Source organism: Prosopis cineraria, unplaced genomic scaffold, assembly GCF_029017545.1.
Source record: "Prosopis cineraria cultivar Desert tree isolate PC_DT_omini unplaced genomic scaffold, ASM2901754v1 PC12, whole genome shotgun sequence".
Classification (NCBI taxonomy): Eukaryota; Viridiplantae; Streptophyta; class Magnoliopsida; order Fabales; family Fabaceae; genus Prosopis; species Prosopis cineraria.
In genome coordinates this window covers 37,446,225-37,468,506 of record NW_026555343.1, presented here as the reverse complement: position 1 = coordinate 37,468,506, position 22,282 = coordinate 37,446,225, and the positions used below count along the sequence as shown (strand labels likewise).

Here is a 22,282-nt window from a genome sequence, read left to right as displayed (position 1 = left end):
CTTCCCTCTCCCTTTTGCATTTTTTATTTTACTTTGGTTGATTGTTACCTTAAGCTTGGAGATTTGAATGAAGTTAATGATGAATTTGGTGTTGGTGAATATTAATTTTAGATTTTTTAATGATTGAAAGATTGTAATTGTAATGATAGATATTTAAAATGATGTATTTTATTATTGTTAGACTTTTTAATGGTTGGATTTGATTGAATTTTTTTATAATCAATATCTTTTTATTTAAATTATATTATTTTAATCATATCCAGTTTTTCACAAGTTTCATCCTCGGTCTAACCCTAATTAAACCACTAACTCGTGACCCAATGCCATAATTGATTTAATGACCGGTTCGATTTTTCATACCTTGGTTTTGAGTAAAAAAATTAGAGAAAAGTAGCAGTTCATCATATTTGCATTTTTGTAACTTTGTTTTATAGAATTATGTGTGTTTTATACATAAATGTTTTATTTACTTGTAGATTAATGCCTTTCTATTTAAATATCATTCTATTCAGAGATATTATATATGGTTATTTTTGTATATTTTATTAAATTATATTATTTTAATTATAATTGAGTTTGATCTCGATTCAATCATGAATTGACCATTAATCTTTAAATCATATTGATCAGTCCTATGACCAGTCCAATTTTCAGTGCATTGGTCTGGACAAATATTTTCAAGGTGCCATGAACGACCGCCTTATGACATAAGCATGAAAGATCTCTGATAAATGGTAGATTGTGCATTAAATTTCGTTTGTAATTTCATGCCGTAAGATCCTATACTTATATATAAATAAAAAATAAAAAAATATATATTTTCAATCTGCGAGTGATATGCCCTTCTTGATAGAATTGACACTCCCATGTTACAAGCAGAGCTCCCATGCTGGGGACTGAAAATTCACCCTCCCCACCCCCCCTCTCTCAATGTATAGACTTACAACCACCACCGATTTACATGGATGTAATTTCTCTCAATTAAAGGCATTATATATATAATTTTAAAATCCTGCACTTTTCTTGCATTTTATTATAGGTGTTTATACTTTTTTTTATATTTTAGATCCTTGTATTTTTATTTTTCGGTGTTATAAGGACCTGAAAAATTAAAAAATAAAAGTGTAAGGATCTAGAATATTGAAAAAAGTTCAAGAACTTATAATAAAATTCGAGCAAATTACAGGGATTTAAAGTGATATTTTTTAATAATTTTTGACCTTAATAAGATACTATTATAATATTTGATGAGAAGAAAAGTGTTTTCTATAAAAGACATAAAAAAATAAAAAAATGCACTTATCTCAATTTTTTTCTAATACATTTCTTATTTTTTTAGAAAATATTTTTGGGAGAAAATGACAAATAAATTTTCCTAAAATAGAAAAATAATAATTTGGTCTTATAAAATGTGATAATCACATAGAGGTCCCAAGAGACATTTTAGAATTAAATTTCTGTGTGAAATTACTTATTACCCCTCTACTTGATTTTCTAAATCATTATAGTAAGTAGTGGAATCAAACTTATGATATTTATACCAAACTTGTAAATAATATAATATTAATTCGACTTTACTGATAAAAAGTTATAATTTTTTAAATTGATTTACTTATTGGTAAAAGCAAACTTATGAATATTTATACCTAACTTGAGAATAATATAAAATTAGTTGAACTTTGCTAATTAAAAATATTAATAATAAAAAGTTGTGATTTTTTAAATTATTTTAATTATTGGCAGAATATAACTTAAAAATACTTGCACCAAATTTATGAACCATATAAAATTAGTTGTAGAAGAGTATCAAAAAAAATTTATACAAAAAATTAATCTCAAAAAAGCCTCTTACAATTTCACTGTAATTATCACATTTTGCTTGAGTAAATTGTATTTTTCTCTCTTAGAGAAATTTATCAATCTTCTTCCAATATATTTTGGTACACCAAACGTGAAGTATATGCATTTCTGAAAGGAATCTAGGCATCAACAATGAAAGTTAGGTGCATTAACGAAGATGCCACTGAGGAGAGAGTATCTTGAAATAATGAAGTGTGATGTGAAATGTCAATTTACTTGAATCATGAGCAGGCTCACCGTATGATCATACACTTATTGATGAGTGTAATCATTTCTTATTAGGTCCTTTGGATAATGGGCTCTACACCACTAATTTCTTCCCTCTCTTGCATACTTAATCCATAGCCTTTATGAAAAACAAAATCCCCACATACAAACCTCAGCCATATTTATATAATATAAAATTTATTTTAAACAAAATACTCCCTCCATTTACTATTATTGTAAAAAGCATTTTACCTAATTCATGCCTACTAAAAAAATAACCATAAATTATGTCACAAAATGAACACACACACATATTGTTAAAATACATATATTTAAAAAAATATTTCTGACCCCTAATTTACTATTACTATAAAGTATTTTTAACTAATTCATGCCAACTGAAAAAGTATTTGATATCTCAAGTTTTTTTAATTTATCCTTATTTAATTATAATCAACCCTCTTAATGTCTAATCAGAATTCATTATAACCATTAATTGTTTGATATAGTCTTTGGGGCCTTTTATGTAAAATTCATTAATTTCTCTTAAAATTATACAAAATATATAAATTGAAATGTAGCTAGAACTTAAAAAAAAAGTGCCTCATAAATTATGAATTAACTTGCATCAAATTCATCCTAAATAAGAAATGGTTAATATGTAATTTGGACCATAAACTATAGATTTAGGAATTTGAACCATAAATTATTAAAAAGTACATTTTAATTTTAAATAATTAAAGTTGAAGTAATTTCACTCCTACCATTAACTTTCAACTAATGTCTGTCAAATTGAGACCTAATATATAATTGTTATCAAATGAAGGTAGGAGGAGGGAGATGGAGGATAAATTTTGATAAAAATTACACACTAAATCCTAATTTAAGAAACGTTTATTGAAAGTTAACTGTAAGGATAAAATTATTTTAATATTAATTGTCTAAGATTTAAAAGATATCTTTTAAAAGTTTAGGTTCAAATCACCTCTAAATTTATAATTTAAAATTTAAATTATGTATTAACCCAAAAAAAAATCATAGTTTAGTTTCTGATTTATACATACATATATAAGGTGTCCTACATCACAGGTCATATTTGTTGCGTTTTGTCCCTAGTGCGCTGGTGCTGATTTCTTTTGAACTGAACTTGTACGGAGTTATTCATAACCATAACTTCATTTTCCTAAAGAAAAAAGTTATGGTTTATTAAGTTATAACACACCGTACTGTATTATACGAGCTGGGAATACCAATAGTTGGGAAGAATTATATTCAACTTGGTCAAATTAAAAAAAGGATGAATTATATTCAAAAATCACTCAAGTTATTTATTCATAAATAATGATTAATAACAAAATCTCATCTTAAAAAAATTAAAAAAATAAGTTACGATATTATTTCAACAATAATTTATTTTATATTAATATTTGTCCATAAATATCTTTTTTAAAGTTATCCTTGGATGTGATTCTCATTAAAGTTATTTATGTACGGATGCCACCGCTTCTTCTTATTTCGGGATTCACACCACGTCATTTTTTGTCTTTTGCACCCAAAATCTTAATTACAAGTGAGCCATTTGGACATGTAAGATTATATCAGATTTTATTGAATATTTAATGCAAACTAGTGAAATACACGTGGAATGCGCAAGTTATATACAATTTTTAAATGGGCGTTCATTTTATAGAAACTTTTTTTCAAAAAAATAACTTGTAATGGATACTTTTTTCATATCGTTCTATGCATAATGATATGTGTAATTAATAATACTAATTATCATCATTAATATTAAATAGATATATTATAGTATAACAATATAAATGGAAAGTAAATTAACACAATTTTATAATTATTTAAATTAAATTATTAAAAAAATTTCTATAAATAACATTAAAAATTATTTTGTTGAACATTTAATGCAAATATATTGACTATAAGGACTTGAAGTGCAATTTTCCTTTTATTATAACCCTGTTATAACTCACCGAATGACATGAAATCTTTTTGTCCTTTGTCTTTTTGAGCAGACAGAAACACATTAAATGTGGCCTTTATAATAAGGGAGAACAACGGATGGGTTTCAAGAGAGTTACTTAATTTAATTTAAATTTTAAGTGTTTAATTTTAAAAATTTATAAGTTTAATTCTTAATTTTATAACTTCATTATGATATATTTGTAACTTATATTTTAAATTTTAATAAAAAAATTTATTTATTTTTAATCAAATTAAAATATAAAAAATAAATTATAAATTTATCATAACAAAATTATAAATTAAGAGTCAAATTTATAAATTTTTAAAGTTCAATACATGAGACCTAAATTAAATTGATCATTTTTAATATCTCTCTGTCATTTTTTTAATAATAATCACTCCCAATTCCAGTCAATTCCATCCTATTGTCCTATCCAAGAATATGTTTTTTTAAAGAAAAAAAGATTGCGTGGTTAAAGTGTCCATTCTATATATAAAATTAGGATCATGTAACTTTCAGCTTTATGGATGGGGAAGTTGTCAATTCGGTTGTTCATATTTAATTTCTATTATTTCAATTTTTAATATTTGTTTTTATTATCGAACTAGTCTTCTGAATTTGTAAGATAAAGTGGCCTTTAAAAAAGCTAAAGTATAAATTAGGCGTTTGATGTATAACGTACATGTAGATTAAGTAACTTACGTGACCTTTTTTTTTTTTTTCCAATTTATGGGGCTTGTCTATTGAATATGTTGTTTTTCCCTCATTAAGTTCGCGTTATTGCAAGATAAGTCTATAAAACGTTAAGAACTACTATTTTCATTTAAAAGTATAAGACAATTATAATCGAATCTCACCTCTAATAAAGTAGTTGCTTACTTTTAAACTAATCATATCTTTCTATATTTACCTCTATTAAACACCCTATAATACATATAAAATCACTATTAATATGAATACTTTTAAAAAATTAATAATAATTACATCTCAAAAAATGAAAATATTTTACATTTTTTAACATCTAATTACTTAAAAAATGCCTTACATTTTTAAATGGAGAGAGTAAAATAATTGAAATTAAATTTAAAATATTAAATGAATAATTTTTTCAAATATAAGGGACGAAAAATTGCATTACCTTTGTGGATTATTCTCAACTACTCACTTTAATTTTATTATAAGTTACTTCTAATTATTTTATAAAATTAATTATAGAATATTAATTTATAACCCTGTTAAAGATTTTTTTTTAATTTTACCCTTATTAATTTAGAGTATAGAAAACATTGCATCATACTTTTTTTTTTTTTTGGGTGGAACATTGCGTCAGACTTCATGTTGTCTCCTAGAAAATTACAATAGGAATAATATTTAAAAAGTTAATTAACTTATACATATGAGACGATCGAGGGAGTAATTTTACAAGACTAAAAAGGCTTGTTAAATTTAATTTTCATCCTTAAAATTGTCTCATCTTTGCAATATTATCCTTTATTAATTAACTATAATAAATGTTAACCCAATCTTGCTCATTTCTTCAAATTCCTCTCCCATCCACAAATATACTTATTAGTACCACGAATTTAAACAAATTAATTTCATCATGGATTTTTTAAAGTAACTTATAAATACATGACCATAAAACACTTGTAGAACGTGGCATTTAAAAAATAACAAAGGAAACATTTTATATGCTTATTTTGCTCTCTAAAACATTTCATTTTTACATTTAAAAAATAAAATGACTATTCAATAATTAGATTATACAAATTCTTAATTATGCTTGGCTAAAATAATTTCCGACTAGTTCTTTAACTATTTCTTATTTAATTTCCATCTACATAAAATCACAATTTAATAAGGAAAAATTATTAAAATTTAATATTCTATTAGAATTTAAAACGAAAATTACTTTAAAAGATGACCAAATAATTTTAAATATGGCGGCCATGTTTCATAATAGTAGTATATTTAAAAGCATTTAATTAATTATCAAAATCTTTTTTTAGTGGTTAAACCATAATTAAATTTTTAATAATTAATAATACTTCCATTTTATTGCTGACAATGGAGATTAGGAACTTTAATTAATGTCTAAGATAAGAAGATTAATAAATTTGACTTTTAAGAAATGCACTTTCCACTTTAGATTTAAAGAATGGGAGCGAGCTTGGATGCAAATCCATTAATTGCATATTCCCAGTTTTCAACACTTTAATTGATATAAAGACACAATGAAATTTAATGAATTAAATATTTATTTATTCTCTCGACAGGCCAATTCAATTGTAAATGGACTTTCTTGTTTGGCTTCACCTTCAAGCCTTTCACCTTTCGGCTCCTGTGGCTCATGGCTCTGCTGACTTTGCTCGTATGAGCCGACTGGTCAAACATGTGTGAAGCGTATTGGAATAGCCGTTACACGTGGACACCGGAATAAACGTGTTCTACTATATTCATATTTTATATTTTCAAGCATTATTTAATTATTAAATTTAAAAGCAAATTGAAAGTTAAATATTTCATTACTTATATTACCTTAAAAGCAAAAATTATATTTAAAATAAGCTATTCCAATGGTCATCATAATAATAACTAATAAGATATCTACTTATAATACCAAATATTGAATGGTTATATAAGAGATAGCAAATCATTAAAAATTAAAATTTTATTTTGATTATTATTTATTATGTTTCTCAAAATTATCATCCTCACTTTTTAAAATTATATGATTTTTTTCGGTGTTGAAAAGATGATTATCATTTGTTTTTTAGGGAAAAAAAAATTTGAACATCCATGTTATGATTTTAAATGGTGTGATTAATAATTTTCAAATATACCGATAGTAATTTAATTTTATGGACATTGAGGGAAATTTTTAATTTTTTTTTAAAATACAGTGACACCATTAATATTTTATTGGCGAGCTTGATATCATTAACATTATTTATGGCCTTTGTTACCATTTTTTCTAAAAAATTTCGAATATGTCCTTCACTCTTCAAAATCTGCATTGGATGCTAGCTATAGTTCTGAAGTTGAATGGACTCACTTCGAGAAAATGAAAAGCTATTTTGATATTTAATTTTCTAGTACTATCATCTCAAAAAATAATTGCTTTAATTAATTTTTTATTAATATTGTGATTAGGAGTAGCCTTCTTTTTAGTGACCACATTTTGCCTGCAAAGCATGAATTTATTATTATAAATCCATCAACCTATGAGTAATCTGACCCTGAGTTTATATCAAGTGTCTAAATTTTATTTTTTGGGTCGAAGTTTCTAAGTTAATAGAATTTTTCTAAAAACTTTTTCTTCATGCATGCGTATATGCTCAAACCTTAGTCATCATGCATAAATGAATAAACCTAACCTCTTTCGCTAAGACTGCCATCTATCAGGAGTGACTTTTTATTTTGCCATGTCTCAAGTAAAATATAAATATTAAGCATTAATAATATCAAATTTAAGTATTGCCTCGTGCATTTGAATTAACGAAAATGAAAATAACAAATGGTTTTCAATATTGGATAATGTGAGTTGTTTTACTTAGTGGGGATGGAAACACTTGATTAATTGCCATTTGTATTATCAAGAAAATTAGACTCTGCCTTTAGTAAAGAATATTACTGATCTCACCAAGATAATAATAATGGGTGCATGTATAGATATCAAGATAGCCAGATTGATGCTGATTGTATAAGGCCTGATTAATTATATGACATAATACATTATGAATTTATTATATGTACAACTATATGGTATATTATATAAGGTTATAGTATATAATTGACTTTTCACACTTAAAGATAAGGGAGAATCACATCCAACCATTTCAGAAAATTATTCATAGATAATGACCAATACAAAATAACTTATTGTTAAAATGAGAACACATTTTTTTTTCCTTAAACGAGACTTGTTCGTTGTTAGCTCTATCTATGAATAATTTGCTTGAATAATCTTTGAATGTGATTCTCATTAAAAATATTACTAATCATCAAGCCTAAGAGGGTAGGGTTAGACTACCAACCATTGTACATGCATAGAGTCAGTAATTCATGCAGGCCAAGTTCATTTGGGTTGGGCTCAATTCAAGCTGATCTTATTTAGATTAAGCTTAAAGTATCTTATTCTTTTTAAAAAGCTTATATAACCAAGTACAATCCTAACTTTTTTTCTGAGTTCAAGTTGACCTGTTAGACTTGATCAAAATTACAGACTCTACATATATAGAGTTAAAAATTCTAGTAGTCGGGCTTATTTGAGTCGAGTTTAATTAGGGTCGGGCTTAAAACATTATATCCTCTTAAAAAACTCATATAATTAGGCTCGAATTCAACTTTTTTCGATTATGTTAGAGCTGATTCGTCAAACTTAATTCAAATTATAGGCTCTAACTGTATAGTTTGGTTAATTCGAAAATGCGTTAGTTTAATCAATGGTCTCAGATTCAAACACTAACAAGAAATATAATTATGTTAGAAACTCATTAAGAAAGTTTTGATGCCCTTGTGATCCATCTTGATTTGACTCGAATTAGTCAAGTTCCAATATAACTATCCGGTACCGCGGATTTGATAAAAAGACAGAGAGAGTATGCATGGTTAGACTTGATCTCATTTAATTTTGATATATTGGGCAAATCTTTTATATATATCTACTTAATTTTCTTCTGCAATGCAATAACCATGGGGTCAAATGATTATTAAAAAAAACTAAACATCTCTTGAGTAAAATATTCAATATTCAAGTTTTATAAAGGAAAATGCCATGTGGGGAGAATTTCATCCTATTTAAATTAAGTCTGACTCATATTGATGTAATTTGATTCAATTTTGAAACATAATCATCTAGGAAAATTATGGATTGTGTTATAGATTTTGAATCTTTGGTTGTAGACAGATAGAAAAATCTCCGAATCAATTTAATTTCAATAAATGCATAGACAACAGGCAATTAAATTATAATTTGTCCTTTGTGAGAGAGATGTGGTAGCTTTCAGCATTTAGTACGTACAAGTATATAGTATAATATCATACGTGTCATGTGTGTGGACTTTGTTTATGGGGTCTGGTTTGTGGATATGTATAAATGAGAGTTCGTTGAATTCAGAACTAAAATTCAATGTAAGATCGAGACCATTAGTTGTTCATTATTTCCAAAAAATTCCATGTTTTGCGTTGCGGTTTCTCTTTTTTATAACAAAATTAGCTGAAAACTTCCTCAAAAGCTGTCTCTGCACTTTCTTTCTTTCTTTGCTTTTTTTTTTTTTTTTGATTGTGGTCTCTCCACCTTTACTGTCGAGTCCTCCTTCCCAGCTTCCTTCTATATCCTCTATTTTTAAATGTAAAAGAAAAAAACTCTATCTGATCTTATATATAAGTTTTTTTTAAAAAAAATTATATTTCTTTTTATAAGTGACTTTCTATTAAAAACATGAGTCATTAATGAATTTCTTTCTATTTTATCTTTTTTACAATTTTCTGATGAGTGGAAATAAGAAGTTCCGTGAGAGAAAAAACGTTTATGGTACATTTATTAAGAGTAAGTTGGAAAATATCTTTTCATTTTGAGACAATATTAACAATCTAACAATATCTCATTAGATTTGATAAAGTAATTGGAAGAGACTTATAAAAAGAATCAAAGGAAATAATTAATTTACATAATTTAAGAAAATTAGTTAAGTATAATGATTATGTCTCAAATTAAAAAAGATTAATTTATCCCTATAATTAATAAAATAAATTTGTCTAGTGAAAATAAACATTAACTTTATAAGGAACAATTTGAGAAAAATATGATAAATGTTTGTTAAAATTTATAGTTTTGCTTATAAATAAAAACAAAAAGACACACATGGTAGTTTTTTTATTATTAAAAAAATAAAATATAATGTATACTATACTCCCTCTATCCCTATATATAAAGTGTTTTTAATCCAATCCTATATATCAACAAAAAGCTATTATTTAGTTGGAATCATATAAAATCATAATGGCTTTTCAATTTTGCCTCTACTAATGTCATAATTAATATCATAATGATAGTAGGTAAAACTTACAATATCTCATCTTTTTTTTAAGATAAGGGTAAAATTATTTAGTTACTTAAAAACATCATGACACTCCTTATATTTAAGAATAAAATAAGTTTTTAGAAAACACTATCTACTATATATGGGGATGGGGGAAGTATGTTATAGTTAATTAATTTACGTTTCTTAAAAAATTGTTAAAATCTTTATTTTGCTAAAAACTTTATAGTCATACTATTAATTAAAATAAATATAATATTTAACTTATTTAATATATTCTCATTAGTTACTTGAATGAAATATAATAAAGTAAGGGTGTGAGTGAATGTACATAACTTACCTAATACCCTATAGTTTAAATTAAACAAATATAGTAATAAATAAGAGAGAGGGATTGATGGCACATGTTTTAAATCTGTTATACAAAAATTCGTTTATATGTAAAGCTGCGTGAAATTACATGAAATTTACTTGGAAGATAATCTTTTATCTTGTTAACTATTTTCTTGAAAGTAAAAATTAATTAAAAATGTTTTATAATTTTGAACTGGGTGAGTAAATTTTGTTTTACATAAAATATTCCATGTCCAAGTGCAACAGAGTAAGAAAAAATGAAAGGGAAATGGTGGCATTTTTTTTATAATGCATGAAAGATTAGTAGAAATATAAATAAAAGTTAGAAATAGAAACGGAGGAGGTTGTCCACCAAGAAAGAAGTACTTCAATCCCTCCTATTTTAAATATAGGACATTTTAATTTCTTCCAATTAAGGGTTGTCCAAAATGTAGAATACTTTAATTTGTACAAAGTTGATAGTATTAAATTTTTCTTGTTCACTCCGGTCCCAAAAAAAAAAATCTTGTTCACCAATACCATTATTAAATATACAGTAGAGGGATATTATACAAGAAAGAAAGTAAATATATGATTAGGTGCTTTGGATCATCTGGCTATGAAATTGGTCCAACTTAACTAAAAATTTCAAGTTTGAATCCTATGTATACAATAATGATTAAATTTTTGGTGGATGATAGGCTTGTCTGCAAGCTGCCAATTGAATTAGTTTATAGTAGGGACGAATCTCCCCTGCTTCTCACTTCCCTTTGAATTTTTTTTAAATTTTCTTTACTAAAATTGCTAAAATTAATTCTAGAGCACAAAAAAAAATGTTTTATGTTATTTGAAATTCCCCTCATGCACATCATGCTGGATCCTTGCAAAGCAGAAAAAAAAATAAAGTAAATGTTAATTAAAATGTATTAATTTTAATTGGAATGAAATCTTTGAAAATCAGTGATAATCGTTTACTTATTTAACGATTCAAGAAACTTTCAGTTACTTTTCTTAATTCTTCTAAACATAGTTAAAAGAATCTTACATATTGGAGAGTAAAGGGAGTAGAAAGGAAAAGGACAAAGGAACACATGTCCAACCAACCAACCAGGTTGTGAAATTTAGATTCACCAAACCCTCCAATCAACTTGGAGTCATATGAGTGCCTTGATAACTGTACTGTGCAGAAGCAATAGTGAAGTATTCATTGGCTGTGTTGCATGTATATGCTCTTGCATTGTCTTACTAGGGTTAGGTGCTTTCATATGATACGACTTCACCCAAACCCTCCATCTACCATCACATTGTTTCTACTCTCTTCATTTCTCACGTCCTATATATTTTCCTGCAAAATGATTTTACAATTAAGTTCAAGCTCCTTATGACCTTACCCATAAATGATTTTTCATTTTTGTGCTTAATCATAATTCTTCCTGTTAAGTACTAATTAATAATTCTGATCGATGTGAGTTAAGTTGTTTTCCGGAACCCTCTTAATGTATTTTGGGAGAATGACAATTCAAGATCCTATATAAACAAATAATCTAAAATGGGAACTAGATTTGTGTAAACAATTGTTTTTAACTCTTTTACTACATGCATATAGACGAGTAGTTCTTATTTTTTGAAAATAATTATTTAATCTCTATAATTTTGACTTTTTTTTGGCTAAATCTATAATTTTGACTTGATTACAATTTTGTTTTTGAAATAACTAAGTGCAACTTAATCTCTCAAATTATAATAATTTAAACCCTTAATTTTTACATTTTTTTGGGTCTTTGATATTATTACTATTTACTACTTTCTCTGTTAAAAAATATAAAATATTTTTTGTGAAGTTGAATCATATAAAATATAAAATATTTTTAATCTTTTAAGATATAACCATTGTCTTTTTTAAAGATTGCCTCTATTAATAATAATTTTATATTTATTATAGAATATTTAATAGGGATAAATATAAAAAGATATAATTAATTTAAAAATAAATAATTACTTTATTAAAAAATAAAATATAATTAAAAATATTTTATATTTTTAAATAGAGAGGCGCCCGTTGATCCTAATTTTAATGTTTGTGAAAAATCTGAAATAGTAATAAATTCGAGATAGACACCAAAGACAGTTATGACCTGTGGCTGTACGAGCGAGTCAGCAGGCTGAAGCAGACAAAAGACCAGAGAGTCCACACTCGACTGGAAAAAGTGAATTACAGAGTCAAACCGGAAAAAAACACTGATTTCCCATCACAAACATCCAAACACAGCCTTAACTGCTGAGCCACTAAGCCGGACGAGCTAGCCACTTAAGCTGGCTAAACCCTGGACAAAAGAATCCTTAATTTTTCTTTGTGTTTTTATTTTAATTTTTTTAAAAAAAACCGTTGGATTCATAAATTCAACTGCTTTTAACGTTAGTTGGGTCTCACTCTCTCTCATCACCAAATATCTAACAGTCAACCCTACCAGCCTTCCCTCCTTTTTTGCTGTCAATTTTTATCTCATTTTTCATTACCGTCCAAACTAATAAAACTCGAAATTATAAACAAAACCAAAATGGAATAAAAAATAGTTAAAATAAAACTTAGCGAGTTCCTTCCTTTTGTTTTTATATTCTTAAATTGAGCAGTCCTTTACCCTCTCTCTCTCTCTCTCTCTCATCCACCATTTTTGCCCCTTAAAAAACTTAAGCATTCGTCGTCACACACAACATCCAACGTTGTTGTTTTTGAAGCAAATGGGCGTGGACATGTCGAATAACCCATCTCCAACTTCTCACACTAAAGATTTCTTCGCTTCTCCGGCTCTCTCTCTTAGCCTCGTAAGTGATATTATCCATTAAAGTTCTCACCTTTCTTCATCCCCGGGTGCTGAACTTCGTCACTTTGTTTTTTGTTTTTTGAATTCTCTGACTGATTTTTCTGTGCTGTCAATCAAGGCTGGGATTTTCCGAAACAGGGAACCTGCTGTGGCTGCCGGGGCTACCGCGTCCAGCAGGGAGGTGGAGGAGGGGGACGAAGGGAGCGGCGGCGGAGGCGTAGGAGGCCGGCGAGATGAAACAGTGGAGATTAGCAGCGAGAACTCCGGCCACACGAGATCCAGATCGGACGATATTGATTTCGAAGGAGAAGGAGAGCATGACGATGACGATGACGGCGACGGAGACAACAAGAACAAGAAGAAGAAGCGGAAGAAATATCACAGGCACACTGCTGAGCAGATCAGAGAAATGGAAGCGTACGTTAAATTATATCTATTTAATGTTAATTTCGGTTTCATCTTTTTTCTCTCTTCAGAATTAATATTTCAATTACATAATGAAGATAACATCACCAAACAAAACACATATGAATGTGTTCAGAAGGGATTACTTAAATTAGAATGCTATATATATGTTCATCCTAGCTAATCAGTCGAGCATAATCTACCTTTCAATGAAGTTTCTTCAGAGTATTGGCATTGCTAGTGAGAGAAAGTGAGAATAAACTACTCAGAAAGTTGAGAAAAGTTTAATTTTTTTCCCCCGAAATTTTTAATGTTGGGTGATTTTTGTGTGCAAATGTTAGGTGCCAACTAATCATCACTCACTAATTTGGAGAGAAACCAATGGAATGGGTCTTTGTGAAGTTTTGGAAAAGAAAAATATTAATATCAACTCAAAATAAAATATATAGGGAATCACTGAAAGCCACCACCTTATTCACAGCACAGAGTTATGAACAGTGAAATCTAGTTATACTTGTGTAAAAAAATAGTGACATATTAATATTTATAATTTTGAGAACAGGATTGCAATTTTGGATTCTTTCCAATTGTGTTGGGAAAATGAGCTCTGTCGGATTGCAAAGGAAACTCTCTTTTTAGTTGTTAATTACATTATTTTTTAAAATTCTTACATAACCAAAATATCATTTTAATTAAGACTAGGAGGAAGTTGCTTTTTTAAAAATATTAAGCTCAATCATAATACATATAATATTTCAATAGTCTAGATCTCTCCCAATATAATAAAAACTGCTCCCTTTAATTTTTATGCAAATCATCACTTCTAATTAACTCATCTAAATCGAAACAAGTTAATTAAAACAATAAAAGTTGTCTGAAAATTGAATTACTTTCAAATTTATCCCCTGCTAAATACCGTCATTGAATATTTTCATACATTGGAACGTGATAAAGCTCAAAGGGTATTTGTGGAATAATTCATTAAATTGAACACAAAACAATGAACAATGACTTATATTAAGGACTATGACTTCCTCTAGAATAGTAGCGGAGAGAGTATATAATAAGTTTAGAGTGTTAAAAAAATATAAATTTAGAGAAAAGAGTTTATCAAATGTGTCGTGACAGAAAAAAGTAGGCTGAGAAGAATTAATAATGTACATTATGTTTCAGGCTTTTTAAAGAGTCACCACATCCTGATGAAAAGCAAAGGCAACAACTTAGCAAGCAACTAGGCCTTGCTCCTAGACAAGTCAAGTTCTGGTTCCAGAATCGTCGAACCCAAATCAAGGTTTCTTCTTCTTGTTTTTTTTTTTTTTCAGAGATCAAAAAAAATCAGACCAAAAAATCCATCATTTTTGCGTACGTGTCTAACAAGCATTGCATGCAGGCAATACAAGAGCGTCACGAGAATTCATTATTGAAGTCAGAAATCGAGAAACTGAGAGAAGAAAACAAGCAAATGCGAGAGACCATCAACAAAGCTTGCTGTCCCAACTGTGGCATGGCCACCACAAGCAGAGACTCCGTCATGTCCACCGAAGAACAACAACTTCGCATCGAAAACGCCAAACTCAAAGCCGAGGTTCGACAACACACACAATCTCATGCATGCAGTTGCAGAAACTTATTGAAACTTGAGAAGTACTTGAAAACTTGCTGTACTGTGTTGCAGGTGGAGAAGTTAAGAGCAGTAATAGGGAAGTACCCGCAAGGGACGGCGTCTCCGTCGTGTTCAGGAGGGAACGAGCAAGAGAACAGAAGCTCGTTGGATTTCTACACTGGCATATTTGGGCTGGACAAGTCCAGGATCATGGAGATTGTGAATCAGGCCTTGGACGAACTGGTCAAAATGGCCACTGTGGGAGAGCCGTTGTGGGTTCGGAGCTTGGAGACTGGTCGGGAAATTCTCAACTATGATGAGTACGTGAAGGAGTTCGCGTCTTCTTCAGGTCAAGGTTCGAGCCATGCAAGGCCCAAAAGATCCATTGAAGCTTCCAGAGAAACTGGGGTTGTTTTTGTTGATCCCCCTCGCCTCGTTCAGAGATTCTTAGATGTGGTATGCCTTGCCTCCTTCAAATCTCTTATATTTAAAGCTAAAACATCTCTCTCTCTCTCTCTCTCTCTCTCGGGCTATAGAGAGACCGGTGAAGTTAAAGTCTAGCAAATTAGCTTTTGTATATCAATTATGACTCAACTTAGTCAAATGAACTCGATATTAACCATGGTGTTAAAGTCCAATCCGGGTTGGCAGTTAGACTAGTAAACCGGTTAACTAATCTCCTAACTGATCTGATCAAGAGTTTTGAACAGGGATTGATCAGGTTAGATTTTTTTTCCTCTCCTTACTAAGCCCGAAACGGCATTGTTAGATTTGTGCTATAGTAACTCTGTTTAATGTTCATTTGCTTGTGAATTGATGCTTTTTTTAATTAAATATTACTCTTTTCAGAGTCATATATAGATATTTTTATATATTTTAATTAATTTATATTATTTTAATAATGACTGAGTTGATTGTAGTTCAACCATGTTTAATTTGGATCATTAACCTTTGAATTACTACTTTAACCTGTTTAATGGCAGGACCAATTTCTAGTGCCTTGATATTATTAACTCGTTATTAAATTCTGCCAATATAAGGGTTTTGATTATGAATCATTCATGATCCACGATATTATAAGTTTAAATTCCACTATTGATAAATAAAATTTGTTGACAGATGATTTATAAGTGCTTTTATATGTATTTTTTAAATCTAGAGACATGTGCTGTTAAGATTAAATATTGCCAAATTGATTAGAGGATTATCCACTAAACAAGGAAAACAAACACTAAACTTGTCAATAGAAGATCATAATGGACTTGTAGGGATAGGATTAAAACATGTTTATGTTGATGAGAATGAGATCATGTTTGGGTGATATATGCAGAATCAGTGGAAGGAGATGTTTCCATGGTTGATATCAAAAGCAGCAACTGTAGATGTCATCTGCAGCGGAGAAGGGCCTCACAGGAATGGTGCGGTTCATCTGGTGAGTTCCCAAACAAACAAACAAAGAAAGCAAGAATCATTCACTTTAATTTTCCTTGTTTTTTCTGTGGGCCCACCTAATCAAAGCTTTAATCAGTGTTTTTAGTAATCAAAGCTTTAATAAGCTTTGAAAAAACATGTTTTTAGTATATCTTCAATATCATCTTCATTACATTCAGTAACGTACAGTAATAAGATATTTTTCAAATAATATATTTGTATTTCTCTAGTGTGGTCCATCTATAGAAAATGATGTCCTTTTACTTTATCAAACTTTCCACGTTTAAGAGAATCATTTCATGGCCTCAAATTCAATTTCAGAGATGAGATTCTCCCCCCCCCCCCCGGAATTTTACTACTACATTAGATAGAAAGTTTTACGTGGTTTACAATAACCCATTTATCTTCTATTTTTTTTATTTTAAAAAAAAGGTTGCTCGTGACTTTAAACAAAGCCTTTTGTTTGGATATGAGAAAGTGAAATGATAAAAAGATACAAAAAAGCATTAAAGAGAATATTTACGGAAGTTCCAATATCATTCACCGACTCTTTTCCGCAGTTTCCTCCTCCCCCCCCCCCTTTTCCGTACTCCTATGATACATATTGTATAAGATTTTAAATTAATTTTTTACTATATATTTAAAAAATGATAAAAATATATTTATGTGTAAAAATCACATCACTTTACCTGCATTCTCTTTATTTCTTTGGGCGCATTGCATGCATTACTTTTACCACCACATACTTTTAGGACTAATTAGCAAAGAAGTTTTGTTCATACATATGTGAGTTAATTGGCTTAACACATGACTTAACTAAAACCTAGACTCAAATCCCATGTATTACACGGATTGACTTGACACAATTGTTTTAAACTGCACATTTCAAAAATTTAAATGCACCAATGGTGATTGAACTAAGTGGATGGCATTTGATTCTTTTAAAACAAGGTCGAAAGTTTGAACCTTGTCGATGAGAAAAATAACATTAGGAGAATTACTCTAATTAGATTTAACAATGCTCAAATATAATAGATCCTAACTAAATGTATTAAAAAAAAAGAAATTTAAACTAATTTTAGACTTATATAATTATAGCAATAAACTTGGATTAACTTGATTAGTTGAACGGATAAATTGTTGAATTAGTATATTGACCAACTTAATGAAATGCTTTGTTTATGATGATTTACATTATGATTTTAACTATCAGCTTTAAAACTATTATCTTAGTGGAATTTGCAATGTATTTTGATACTATGAGCGGCATGGTTGTCTGTTTACAAAACAGACAACCCAATTGGCCAATCCCTAAAGCTTAAGAGCTATGGCATTCACGAGTGTTGTGGTTTTGGAAATTGAAAGTGAAAATGGTGGATGCAGATGTTCGCAGAGGTGCAAATGCTAACACCAATGGTGGCCACAAGAGAAGTGTATTTCGTGAGGTACTGCAAGCAACTAAGCGCAGAGCAGTGGGCGGTCGTGGACGTCTCCGTCGACAAGGTTGAAGACAACATCGATGCCTCCCTCGTGAAATGTCGAAAACGCCCCTCTGGCTGCATTATTCACGACAAGTCTAACGGCCATTGCAAGGTAATTTTTCCTTCTTCTCTCTTTCACTCCACAGCATCATAATAAGATTCTTTCCTCCTTTCATTTCTTTCTACCCTGTCCATCATCATGCTCAAGACTTTCACAAAGTTTTTCCTCAAAATTACGTCCAAGGATCCCCGATCATATCAAATTTAGGTTAAAATTCTGAATTTTCTGGGTACCTTTGTTACTTGGCCACTATACTATTAGTATCCTATCATTGTCAAATTATAATCATTTCTAATGACCAAAGTCAGCCAAACTTTTGGTGTTTTATTTTAACCTGATATTAGGAAAGTTGTTATCAGATTCGAAAGGTTTGTTTGGTTCAAATAAAGGATGGGGAAAAACATTTGTTTAGTTCAGAAGAGGATTAAAAGGAAGCTAATTATAAATTAATGATCTTACCCTTATCAAGTTTAAGTTGTTTTCTCTTTTAGCTGGTTCTAGGAAAGTTTAAGAGAAACTTTACCTTTAAGTTTTTCTTCCCTTTTTAAAAAGAATAATAATAACTTTCTTAAAGCATTCTGCGAAATTTGATGACAACTCTAATCTTTGAAGAATTGTTGTATTTTTTTTTAAAAAAAAGAAATTACTTCGTCTTGTTGATAGCCATGTGGCCTGGCCTGGCAGCACACCATGTCCATCCTTGTAAGCACCAGATCGCAGGTTCAATCCCACATGCCATTACTCATAATAAAAAGAAAAGTTAGTTGGTCTCAGTTGAAAACAAGATTTAATTTCAGGCAAAATTTAAGCATACCTTAACTACGTACCAAAGAAATGTTCATCCTAAAAGACTTAACCCCAGCAACAAATTTTTTTTGATGATTTTCAAGTATTGAAATGCAAAGATGTTAGTTCAGTAGAAGGCAGCTAAAGCCTAAAACCCAATGATTGTGTTCTCAGGTAACCTGGGTGGAGCACTTGGAATGCCAGAAGAGCACAGTCCACACAATGTACCGCACCATAGTTAACAGTGGCATGGCTTTTGGTGCAAGGCACTGGGTTGCCACCCTCCAACTTCAATGTGAACGTCTCGTTTTCTTCATGGCCACAAATGTTCCCATGAAGGATTCAACTGGTGAGACTCAGTACACAATAGCTCTCTTCATCAACATGAATTTCATTCCTCTAAAATGCACTGATATAAAAGAATACCTCTAAAATTGGTTATGATAGTGCTAACCAGATATGACGATTTCCACTTGTTCAGGTGTTGCCACGTTAGCAGGAAGGAAGAGCATGTTGAAGCTTGCCCAGAGAATGACAAGTAATTTCTGCCACGCTGTCGGAGCTTCAAGCTTCCATACATGGACCAAGGTTACCAGCAAAACAGGGGAAGACATCAGAATAAGTTCTAGGAAGAATTTGAATGATCCTGGGGAACCTCTAGGGGTGATCTTGTGTGCTGTTTCTTCTGTGTGGCTGCCAGTTTCTCCTAACGTTCTGTTTGATTTCTTGAGGGATGAAACTCGCAGATCTGAGGTAACACCTCTGAAAATTCTTTAGCCTATATCGCAAGTTATTATAACAACTAGGGATTAACTTTTCATCATCTTTGTTCTAGTGGGATATCATGTCCAATGGTGCATCAGTGCAATCCATAGCAAACTTGGCCAAGGGACAGGATCGAGGCAATTCAGTAACCGTCCAAGTAAGTCCTTCGCAATAGCAAATCACACATAATCTGATTCCTAATCAGTTCTAATCACACATAATCTGATTCTTCACATCTTGCAGACAATTAAATCAAAAGATAACAGCATGTGGGTTCTGCAAGATAGCTGCACAAATGCATATGAATCGTTGGTGGTGTATGCTCCAGTGGACATCCCAGGGATTCAGTCTGTGATGACAGGATGTGACTCTAGCAATCTAGCCATACTTCCCTCAGGCTTTTCCATACTCCCTGATGGGCTGGATGCAAGGCCATTGGTCATAACTTCAAGAGAGGAAGAGGGAAACACAGAAGGAGGGTCTTTGCTCACAGTGGCTTTCCAGGCCCTTACTAATACATCTCCTACAGCTAAGTTAACTATGGAGTCTGTGGAATCTGTCAACACTCTTATATCTTGTACATTAAGAAATATCAGAACCAGCTTACAATGTGAGGATGGTTGATCAAACATAAAATTGATACTATTATGATTGTTATCAGCTAGATAGATAGATTTAAGTTAGCTTTGATACGCATAGGCTTTCTTTCTAGTTAGAGTTAGTGTTTGGTTCAGCAAAAATATAGCTTAACTGCTTTCCGATCATCCCTTATTCTGGGTTTGTTTCATTCATTGTTCTAGTTGAAAGGAGGGCTTGCAGTAAATGTACATCTGAATCTGGCACTCCATAGAGAGGAAGAGACACCAAAACTTTTAGAACCAAGAAATTTAAGGTTGTCTCATGTATAGCATTATTATTTTATTAATGAAATGTGGTTTCTTTATTGTATTACAGTACACTGAAATTAAATCCAACGCTCGAAGATCAACTCTAAATTGATAAGGAGAGATATTATCTCTTTTAAAAACCGACCTAACTCTATAGAAAGCCTCGTACACTTGTTTTAATGGAACTATCAGAGTTCACCAAGTTTGTGATCTTTTATTCTACGACCTACTTGGTGTCAACCGCATGTATGTACAGTGCTATGTAGAAAGTTACATTGCCATACTCTTCGAACATAAATTTTAAATGCACTAGGCAGGACAATTCGAGCTGTTTGAAGTTGGCAAGAACAAAACAAGCTTCAGGGAAGGGACTAAGAATAATAATGTTTAAACTCAGCTTTCATAGAAATCTACACGCTTCTCTCTCATCCAAAGTTTTCAACATTTCAGCGTGTTTGCAATTTTATGCATGTGCACTTTATGCGATGTTCAATTTTACAAATACACTTTCAACGGCATCCGTGGATCTTCCATGAAAAACATAGCATGTCAGTTTCAAGATACACATGTACGTGCCTACACACACGGGCACACATACAGAAAGATCTAATATCTAATAAAATAGTAGAGTTTACTAATTTATCAGCAGGCCTTGCTTTTCTCCCTCTCATATTGACTTTTCATTAAAAAGACGCATAACTCGCAGTCATCAAGGAACTATCATTCAATTCCCAGCAATAGACTGATTCCTTTGTCTGGGATTATAAACCAAGATCAATTGCATTTAGATCCCAACCCAAAATGTACCCACAGAATTGGATTTCTCATCTCCTCAGTTATAGGCTATCTCATTGTGGTAGTTGACAAGAAAATGAGATACACTGAGGCACCGAAATGAGAATAAACAAAAGCCAGGATCAACAATTAAAATCTTGAAATAGCGATTCCTCCTTACTTGAGAAAAAGATGGCAGTGAGATAAAAATCCTGGATCTCATGGGCAAATGAAGTTGGTCCAATAGGTAAAAATGCAATTCATATAGGTGTGAATTTGAAACTCATAATCAATAGAAAACCTGTTAAGAAGTAACCTGTAAACACTTTTGTAAATACTCTTTGAGCTGTGAGATCTGTTTTGATATTAGTGGGCCCTTGAGACCAATTCAACTAAAGTTTTTCTAATTTAAAAAATATGGACCTTATGGGTCGAGCCATTGCCACTAATGAGAAAACACAGGTTAATAAAAAATGAAGAAGTAAAGTAATAAGGTAAGTAAAGCAAAAGATTTTATGATGTAAATATTGCTATCTGCATCAATGACCTCCACCACACTTGTCTAGCACAATAAGCATTGAAAGTGCAACGTAATACAACTCCGAATTTTTGAGGTTACCAACAGCCTACTCTAATTTCATCAAGTTTTGTCTGTCACTATAAGCATTCAAATTATAAACTCCTCGTGACAAAAGTTATAATTTTGGAGCAAAAATTCAAAATTTGGCCGGACGCAGTATCCTCAGATTTATGAATATCTCAATTTTCCCCCCTCAAGGTCATATAATTGCACCCTAGAACAAATCCAAAAATCAAATGAAATCTTTATGCAGAAGAAATTT

General features: G+C 30.3%; 1 protein-coding gene across 1 annotated transcript; it reads left to right on the top strand.

The window, feature by feature from the left end:
* Positions 1 to 13,066: 13,066 nt before the first annotated feature.
* On the top strand, positions 13,067 to 20,730 carry LOC129289431 (homeobox-leucine zipper protein GLABRA 2-like). Its single transcript, XM_054926203.1, has 11 exons — positions 13,067 to 13,248; positions 13,366 to 13,664; positions 14,826 to 14,943; positions 15,043 to 15,237; positions 15,328 to 15,711; positions 16,586 to 16,687; positions 18,070 to 18,279; positions 19,189 to 19,363; positions 19,496 to 19,767; positions 19,850 to 19,936; positions 20,023 to 20,730. Exons 1-11 carry the CDS (start codon positions 13,165 to 13,167, stop codon positions 20,401 to 20,403), a joined length of 2,307 nt encoding a protein of 768 aa, XP_054782178.1. The 5' UTR covers positions 13,067 to 13,164; the 3' UTR covers positions 20,404 to 20,730.
* The last annotated feature ends 1,552 nt before the right edge of the window (positions 20,731 to 22,282 follow it).